The 10,000-nt window shown below is 44.2% G+C and overlaps 1 protein-coding gene across 1 annotated transcript in view; it reads left to right on the top strand.

The window, feature by feature from the left end:
* LOC122253584 (uncharacterized) overlaps nucleotides 1-8,228 on the top strand; it is a 45,864-nt gene extending 37,636 nt beyond the window's left edge. Inside the window, exons 2-3 of the mRNA XM_086553710.1 lie at nucleotides 6,500-6,620; nucleotides 7,336-8,228. Of these exons, the coding sequence (XP_086409836.1) occupies nucleotides 6,506-6,620; nucleotides 7,336-8,192 (972 nt within the window). The 5' untranslated portion in view covers nucleotides 6,500-6,505 and the 3' untranslated portion in view covers nucleotides 8,193-8,228. The remainder of the gene's footprint in view (nucleotides 1-6,499; nucleotides 6,621-7,335) is intronic.
* The last annotated feature ends 1,772 nt before the right edge of the window (nucleotides 8,229-10,000 follow it).

Consider the following 10,000-nt stretch of genomic DNA (forward strand, 5'->3'; position numbering starts at 1 on the left):
TGTCACTGTTGTAAAATGCTTTCTTCCACCTTACCCTACCTACCCCCCCCCCCACCCCCGCACACACACTTTCATTCCCCTCATCTCCCCTCATCGTGTTCAAAGTAACCCCTGCTCTTATTCCGGCTGTCTTCTTTCTTGTCTCCCCTCCCCCCCCACGCTCTTCCCTTCCCCTCTCCCCCCCCTCTTTCTTCGGTAAACACTTTCAACTGTCCCTGTCTCCCCTCTGCCTTCCCTTTCCCCTCCCCTCCCCTCCCCTGCCTCCCTGAGTGGCATTTAAATCTCCCTTCCAGGTGAGACTCTCTCCCCTCCTTCCCTCCGATTCTTTCCCCTCGCACGAATCTATGTGTATAATTACTCCCCCATTAACGGTCGAGGGACATCCCATAGACATCTTTCTCTGAGGGGAAAAGGAGGAGGAGGAGGAACAGGAGGAGGAGGAGGAGGAGGAGAAGTAGGAGGAGGAGGAAAAGTAGGAGGTGGTGGAGGAGGACGAGAAGCGGGAGGAGGAAGAAGAGGAGGAAGAGGAATGGAAGGAGAAGGAGGAAGAGGAGGCGGATCAGTAGGTGATAAAACAGGAGAAGGTAGAAGAAGAAGAAGAGAAGGAGGAGGAGATCCGGTGTCACAGTTCTTCTCCCCTTGCCCTTCCTACCCTCCTACCTTCCCCTCGACCTCCTCGTTCAGACACGTTGACATTTCCCTCGCGTAGAAGGTCACGTGACCCCTGTGACTACCTCTGTCGTGTGAGGGGAAAGAGGGGAAGGTGTGCTTTGTATGGGGTGAAAAGACGGGGGGAAGGTGAGGGGAAGGGGGAGGAGGAGGAAGAGGGCGAGGGCGAGGGAGAGGAGGGGCAGGGTGTGGGAGAAGGGGAGGTGGAAGAGGAAGGGAGGGAGAGGGGCAGGGGGTGGGAGAGGGGGAGGTGGAAGAGGAAGGAAGGGAGAGAGGGAGAGGGGAGGTAGAGGTGGAGGTGGAAGGGGAGGGGGGAGGGGGGGCAAGGGAGGGAGAAGGATGAGGGGAAAGCTATTTTGATATCTCTTTTCCATTTGATTACATATTATCTCACCTCTTTACCTTTCTCATTCTCTTTCTGTTTTTCCTTTTGTTTTTATCTTGGTTTGTCTCGTTGAGAGTGTTGCATATGAGTTGCATTGAGGACTATTATGATATCAATATTATTCACCATATAACTGAATAAAAAAAACAAAAACAAACATCACATGATCTCTCTACATAGAAACGCGGAATATTTGCATTCCTCGCTAAAAAAAAGAAAAGAAAAACAAATAAAGAAAAAAAAGAAAAAGAAAAGACAAAATACGAAAGAAGAAGCAGATGAAAAAGGAACAAGAAAAACGAAGAAATTTGCTTCGTCACACCTCAGACAAACGACTTTCCAGCAAAAAGGCAGGAATGGGAAGCTGGAGTTAGTCAAGCGAGAAAAGAAATATTACTAAAATATTTATGTGTGTGTGTGTGTGTTTGTGTGCGTGTTTGTGTGTGTGTGTGTGTGTGTGTGTGTGTGTGTGTTTGTTTGTGTGTGTGTGCGTGTGTGTGTGTGTGATGGAAAGTGGTATGCGTGAGAGTAGGTAGATATATATTTTCTGTCACTTTTTTTCTCTCTCTCTGTCTCTCTCTCTCTGTGTATTCCTCTCTGCCTATCTCTCTGTATTCCTCTCTCTCTCTCTCTCATTTGTTATCATAACTAACGATTCTTATATCCCCGCTTTGTATTCTCCGACCCCTACCTTTCTTCACTCTCTCTCTCTTTCTCTCTTTCTTCTCCCATCCCTTCTACCTACCCCTCTATCCACCCTCCTCTTCCCCTCCCTGTTTACCGATAATCCGATAAACCGGACGGACAATAATAAGCCGATAAAAGCCGAGTCTAAGTAACAAGCGATAATAACTCGTTGACACAAAGGAACGGGGACGATGGCAGACCCTCCCCCTCCCCCCCTCTACCCCCGTGGTGGCTCCTTTACCACCCTGAATCGGACCCCTAGGACCCCCCCCCCCTTATGACCCTCCACCTCTTGTTACTCCAGAGACCCCATCGTTGATACTCCACCTACCCTTAAACACCCCCTCCCCCCCCCTGAGATCTCCACGCTGTGACCCCACCCTCTGGACCCCACATTGAGACCCGACTCCCTGGACCCCACACTCTCTGGATCCGACCCCAAGACCTCTTCTCCCGCGGAACAAAAGCGGAATGAAAACAGAGGGTGACCGGGGGCGTGAAGGGCGCGCCACGGGCCGGGCTCAGGTCAAGGCAGGTCACGGCAGGTCACGGCGGGGCACGTGCCAGGTTAGGGGGGGGGGGAGTCGGGAGGGGATGGGGTGGGGGGTAGGGGAGGGGCTGGATGGATAGGAGGAGGAGCTGGGGGTAGGGGGGGGGGGAGGAGTAGGTGGGGATTCTTCAGTTTTAATTTATAGTAGTTTTCTTGATTATATTTTCATTATCATCATTATTATTATTGATATCATTATCATTGTTATTTTCAGTATTATTGTTATCATCATAATCAATATTTTTATTATCATTATCCTAATTACCACTATCATTACCATTATCATCATTATCACCATCATTATCATTATCAATCATATGGATAATAATGATGACTATTATTTTTATTCTTTCCATTATCATTGTCACCATAAGGTTTACCAACCGTTCCAAAGTTAACATGTCTCAGATGAATGGCACTGTCCAAACGACAAATTCATAAGAGAAACTACAATCATAAGTAACACTAACAAAAGATAGTACAATTTTGGTATGCATCAGCCGTTGTACTTGTTCCTAGTTAAAAAATTGACACCATATCACGAACGCGCCGTCGGTAATTCACTCTACGCTCGATCGAAACAAACGGGATGAGAGGGATCGTGTGTTTATGAATAGATCTTCCTTATTTTGTCTCTGTATATACTATACATATATGCGTATCTTTAATATATCATACATATAGATTTAATGTATACATATTTCATATAATTATATACTTTAACTTTACGTTCCTAACTACTTTTACCATTCATTTAACTTCACTCTCCTTTGAAAAGTCCGCCAAAAGGTAAACAAAATCAAAATCAGCAGATAATCCATGTTTTCCTAAAAGGGTTTGTAATCCAAGTCTAGGACAATGATGCCTAATATATCCAATATAGATATTACTTTCCAAATGTAGTAAGCTCACATGAAGTATCGGTAAGAAAAAGTGCAGTAAAAATATCATTTCTTTTCACCCGTGTAACTATCGTGACAAGCCTACCCACTTGTCACGGAGTTTCCACGATTGTTCCAATATTTTCCACGACTTTGCCATGCTTCTGACACGAACCCGCGCTTCTAGAATACCAAACGCGGCATGAAACGATATGGTGATGATGGTAAGGGCAGTGAAGGTTTTGGGTTTTATACGCGCGTGTTTTTCAGATTACTAAGATGTAATAGGCTTCTGGATCCATGTAAGCTCTTTTTTATTTCTCTCTCTTTTTCTTTTTCTTTCTTTCTCTCTCTTTCTTTTTCTATCTCTCTCTTTCTCTCTCTCTCTCTTTCTTTTTCTCTCTCTCTCTTTCTCTCTCTCTCTTTCTTTCTTTCTCTCTCTCTCTCTCTCTCTCTCTCTCTCTCTCTCTCTCTCTCTCTCTCTCTCTCTCTCTCTCTCTCTCTCTCCCCCTCTTCCTCTTTCTATTTCTATTTCTATTTCTATTTCTATTTCTCTTTCTCTCTCTCTCTCTCTCTCTCTCTCTATCTCTCTATCTATCTAATCCTGGAGTCCTGACGCAGCCAGGTTTATCTTGGCGTAATGACCGTGAGCTCATTTGCGATCAGGGATTAATCAGCTTTGAAATCGGTCCGTGCCTTTTAGGACCAAGGGGGGAAGGGCTGATGGGAGGGGGGCGGGTGGTGGTGGGGGGGAGAAGACGAGAAGGTGGAAGTTAAAAGAGATTGGGAGATAGATAGATACACTGAGGGAGATATACTGAGAGATAGAGAGAGAGAGACAAAGAAAGAGAGAGAGACAGAGACAGAGATACACAACACATTACTTAACTTACCCCCTCCACTCATCCCCCCCTCCCCCTCCCTTTCTCCCAGCCTCCGCCTAACTCGAACCGGAAGTGTCTCTGCATTTCTCAAGTGTTATCGCATATTTCCGGAAATACGGGAAGCATAAACGCATTCCACAACTATTTCATTTTTTTCCTCTCTCTCTCTCTCTCGTTCTCTTTCTGTTTCTTAGCTCTCTCTCTCTCTCTCTCTCTCTCTCTCTCTCTCTCTCTCTCTCTCTCTCTCTCTCTCTTTCTCTCTCTCTCTTTCTCTCTCTCTCTCTCTCTCTCTCTCTCTCTCTCTCTCTCTCTCTCTCTCTCTCTCTCTCTCTCTCTCTCTCTCTCACTCTCTCCCCCGCCCCCTCCCCCTCCCTTTCCCCTCCCCTCCCCTCCCCTTCCCCTCCCCCCTCCTCCCGCTCCCCTCCTCATTCTCGGTAAATTTCCTCATGTGTCTCTACCTATTTATTTGTGTTTCATTTTTTTCATATTCATTTCCGCTCAATTTAGCGCTAATGACATGCAGAGGGTAATTTTCCAGCCTCATGGCGGAGTAATGAGGAATAGAATGTGGGGGAAGGGGGAGGGGAGGAGAAGTGGGGAGAGGGGAAGGAGAGGGAAGAAATGGGGGAGGGGAGAAGAGGGGGAAGTGAAGGTGGATGAGGATGATGTAGTGCTGTGGTGATGATGATAATGATGATGATTATAATGATGATTATGATGATAAATGTTAATGATTATGCTAATGAATGTTCTTGTAGGATTATTGAGCATTATAACCATCACCATTATTTTTTTTCGCTTTTTTCATTTTTTTTTTTCAATTCTTATTCACCATGCGTCTTTGACTCCTCCCATCTTCGTTTTTTTTATTTCATGTACAAGGCAATGCAATGAAATATAAGAAAAAGCAAAACAACTACATAAAAACAAATAAACAGACTAACAAACACAGGAAATGATAAAAGACAAAGGATAAAGTAAATTCTTATTAAAGCTGAATTTTCATTTTGGGGATTATGATGACGATGCTTTTAATTGTGATGTTAATAGTGATGATGGTGATGATGATGATGATCTTCACTATCATTATCATCATCATTTTTACTGTTGTTGGTGATATTATTGCAATGGTCGTTGTTGTTGTTATCAATATTGTGGTTGATATTGTTATCATTTGTATCATTGTTTTCATTATTATTATTATTATCATCATTGCTGTTGTTATTACTATCATTATTATCATCATTATAATTTTTGTTATTAATTATCTCATTATCATCATTATGATAATAACATAAAACTTTTATTCTAATTCCGGTAACATAATAACAATGTTATTAACCATTACAATGATTACCTGAATAATAATTGCAGTGTTGCTTTTTACATAACAATTATTGCAATCCTAATGACATTATTCAAAACGATGCCTCATGATGATAGGAACAACAACAAGAATAACAAATAATTTGGATAATCACGATAAACAGCGATAATGATTAAGGGAAAAATGCGATGCTGTGTAATGATGATGATCTTATTCTTCCTCGTGATTGCAAGCACTTTATTTTTGAGTGATTTATAACCATTATATGGGATCCCTCGCTAAAGGCTCCCCATTATGCACGGGTGATTACGAAGGGAAAATTAACATAAATGGGGCAACAGATAAGAGAAGAGGAGAAGAGGGAGAGAAAGAGAGGTGGAGGGTGGGGTGGGGGGGGAGGTGTGAGAAAGAGGGTAGGGGGGAGGAATGAGAGGGGGAGAGATGGAGGGAGAGGGAGGGGGAGAGAGAGAGAGAGAGCGAGAGATTGGGAGACAGAGAGAGAGAGAGAAATAATAAAATAGATTGTCATATGATAATAGAATCAATATTCTATTTAGTTATCATTACCACTAGTATCATCATTATCATCGGTATTATTTTCATTATCATTATCATCATTATTGTTTTCTCTCATTTCGCTTCACTTTCCACGATTGTTGTTACATTTATCTTGTCTTGTATTTTTTTTTTCGTGTTTCGTTCGGAAATTCGTTTAAGAAAAAATAAGAATATCGTTCCTATCATTTTGATAATTACTCATAACGACGCGTGATAGGCCTTTATTGATATCATAATCATTAATGCTATGTTATCAATAATGTTTTTGAAGTTATTTTGTAATGTTATCAATTTTTCTATTGCTATTGTGATATTATTTTTTGGTTATAATTATCATCATTAGCTGTGATAGCAAAATTAAGATAGATATAAATTATAGTAATATCATGAACTGTATAAATAAGTTAAACAAGAATTTAAAAAGTAAAAAGGAAGAAACAAAAAAAAAGGGAAAATAAAGAAGAAACAAAAAGAAAAATATATATACAATAAATACATATATGATAATAACCATAAAAAAATACGATCTAATTTATGTATTTTTTTTTCCTTTATCAGGATGCCATGGAGGTTGTGAGTGTTGCCGCCAGCGTGGGCGAGGTGTTAGGGGGTCCTCAACCACCGCCCACGCCCACATTTTCGGACGACCACCCATTACACGCCCACAACGATCACGCTGGTGAGATGTCTAACTATTGTCGTTGTTATTCTTATTGTTATTGTCTTTGTTGTTGCTGTTTTTATCATGATTTTTGTTTATTTTGTTATTATCATTTTTGTTGTTTTATTATTGTTCTTATTGACATTATTATTATTGTTATTTTCATTATCATTATCATTATTATTATTATCATTATTATTATTGTTATTATAACATTTACTATCATTATTGTTATCACTGTTATCATCATTAACATTATTATTATCATTATTACTATTATTGTCATTATAACCATTACCATCACCATCATATTTTTTTATAGTCACTATTGTTATCTTAATTGTTGTGATACTGATGATAATATTTATACAATATTGAAACTAATTCTAAATTCATCAATTAGATTCATTTATATTAATTCTTTTTATAAGTTATAATACCATTTTGAATAGAGTACTTTCGATACTTTTAATAGTTTTATAAGCTGTAGTTATGAACTTAATGTCTTTTCCTTTTGCTGAAATTATCGTTGTTAAAAAAAAAAAAAATCTTGTTCTTCACTGTTATCGATGTTATCATTACCATGTTGTTGGAGTTGATTATCATTTGTTATTATTTATCATTACTTATTATCAACCGGGTTATGATATATTTGTCATGATATTATAATACATTGATCTGCAACTTGTTCTCTCGCGACTCCTTCCCTTGACGGTGTCTTTGGCTCCTGCAGACCGTGTTCGGACAGACGAGGAGGAAGACGAAGACGAGGTCGACTCGAGGATGGACACGGACCAGGACGCGGCGTGCGACGAGGGCGCGGGCGAGGACGGCCCTGAAGACGCCCTTGCGCCGCACCTGGAGGAGGAGTCCAACCCCGAGGCGGAGTCGGCGCCCCTCGACGACGACGCCGCGACCGACCACATGGACTGCGACGACTCCGAGAGCGCCCCGATGTTCATCGACGACGACTCGTCGTCGCGCGCCTTCCCCGAGGGCGCCGGCGACCTGTCGGCGGCGGGGGGCTCGCCCTCGGCCCCGTCGGCCGCGCTGCCCGAGGCCTCGCGCCGCAACAAGCGCAAGAACTTCAAGCCGAGGAACATCGTGTACACCTACACCGACAGCGACGACACGGAGGGCGCCAGCGACTCCGAGGGGCGCGGCCGCCTCGCCGCCCGCGACGCCGACAACGAGGGCTCGTCGGCGTCCGAGCTGCCCCTCGACCTGTCGGAGACGCCCACGCTGCGCCGCACGCTGCTGCCGCGCCGCCTGGACGAGGCCGTCGACCTGACGGGCGGCGGCGGCGTCTCCGTGAGCGGCGCCGGCGGGAGCCCCCTCCACCCGCGCCTCAACGCCCTGCTGGCGCGCCCCACGTCCCCGGGGCCCCACGAGGAGGGCGGCCCGGGGGGCGCCGAGCCCTCCGCCGACATGAAGGAGTACGCGGAGCTCACCATGAGGCGCCTCCTCGGCCTCTACGGCTTCCACGACTTCGCCGAGAACCTTCCGCCTCCGCCAGCGGCCTTCTTCCCAGGTGAGTCCTCTTCTTCCTCCGCTGGCACTGCGCCGTGTGGCACCGGTCGCCTCTATTAGCTCTAAGTCTTTATCTGTTAATTGCCGTGGACTTGACTGAACGGCGGATAAGGAGGGAGGAGGAAAGGGGAGGGGGGGGGGGGGGAGAGGAAAGGGGAGGGGGGGGGGGGGGGGGGGGGGTGTAAGAAAAGCGGGGCGCCCTCTGCACTCTCGGTAACACTACGCGGCTGCTGTGATAGTGTCGTGCACTACCTTCGTTTTATCTCTCTCTCTCTCTCTTTATCTCTCTCTCTCTCTTTACACACACACACACACACACACACACACACACACGCACACACACACACACACACACGCACACACACATATATACATACATATATATATATATATATATATATATATATATATATATATATATATATATATATATATATATATATATATATATATATATATATATGTATGTATGTATGTATATGTGTGTGTATATATACATATAAGTGCTTTTACACTCGTTTACGAAGAATTGGATTAAAAGATTGCAACCAAGGAATGCAAACGAATATCATTACCCTTTGCACTCCCCCTCCCTTCCCCCTCCCCCTAAACAACCCCTCTGGCTCCTCGCTAAACCTGAGACAACTTTGAGATTTAGTATGAGCCAACATTTAATTAGCACCTCCTCCCCTTTCCCGTCTTGTCTCTCACCCCGCCTTTCGCTCTCGCTCTCTCTCGCTCTCTCTCGCTCTCTCTCTCTCTCTCTCTCTCTCTCTCTCTCTCTCTCTCTCTCTCTCTCTCTCGCTCTCTCTCTCTCTCTCTCTCTCTCTCTCTCTCTCTCTCTCGCTCTCTCTCTCTCTCTCTCTCTCTCTCTCTCTCTCTCTCTCTCTCTCTCTCTCTCTCTCTCTCTCTCTCTCTCTCTCTCTCTCTCCCTTCCCTTCTTCCCTTCCGCCTCACCCAACCCCTTCTCTCTCTCTCCATCCCCTACCCCCTCTCCCCTCCCCCCCATCCCATGACAAGCTCACCAAAGCTGCCAGTCTCTCTCCTGCGCAATCACTCATGAAAGCATTAAGACGCAAGCAGAGGTAGGGAGGGGAGGAGGGGAGGAGGGAAGAGGGGAGAGGGGGGTCAGGAGGAGAAGCGGGGGGGTGACAGGGAGGGGGGGAAGGCATTTTGCCATCGCCTTTATTACTGCCCCAGGTGAGCGCTGTGCGTGCGTGTATGAGTAAGTGTGTGCGTGTGTGTGTGTGTGTGTGTGTGTGTTTGTGTTTGAGTGTGTGTGCGTGTGTGTGTGTGTATGTGTGTGTGTGTGTGTGTGTGTGTGTGTGTGTGTGACAGAGACAGAGAGAGAGAGACAGAGAGAGAGACAAAGACAGAGACAGAGACAGAGACAGAGAAAGAGAGAACCACTAACTCGCTCTGATTAACATGCTCTCCCAGATCCCGAGCTGTAATTTTAAGAGACGCTTTCTTGTTATAAGGAAAAAAAATAATAATCTGAGGATGCTCAACACGGGAGAAAATTTCTTACTGTCTTCTCCTAAGCCTCTGTTCACGAGGAAGGAAGGGAAGAGGAAGAGGAAGAACTGATAATGATGAAGAGGAATAGGAAAAAAACTGACAATGATGAAGAGGAATGGGAAAAAAACTGATAATGATGATGATAAGAGTATCGAGGATAATAATAGTTATGATAATGATGATGATAGTAATGATAGTGATAATGATGATAATAATAATGAGGAAAATAATAACAGTAATGATAATGATGGTAAAAATGTTATAAACGTTATTCCCTGAATGTGTTAAGAGTCTGTCTGTTAGAGGAGGGTAGGGGGGGGGGAGGAGTGAGGGAGAAGGAAAAGGGG

This window comes from Penaeus japonicus, unplaced genomic scaffold, assembly GCF_977035675.1.
Source record: "Penaeus japonicus unplaced genomic scaffold, GWHDUDI00000001_assembly GWHDUDI00000028, whole genome shotgun sequence".
Classification (NCBI taxonomy): Eukaryota; Metazoa; Arthropoda; class Malacostraca; order Decapoda; family Penaeidae; genus Penaeus; species Penaeus japonicus.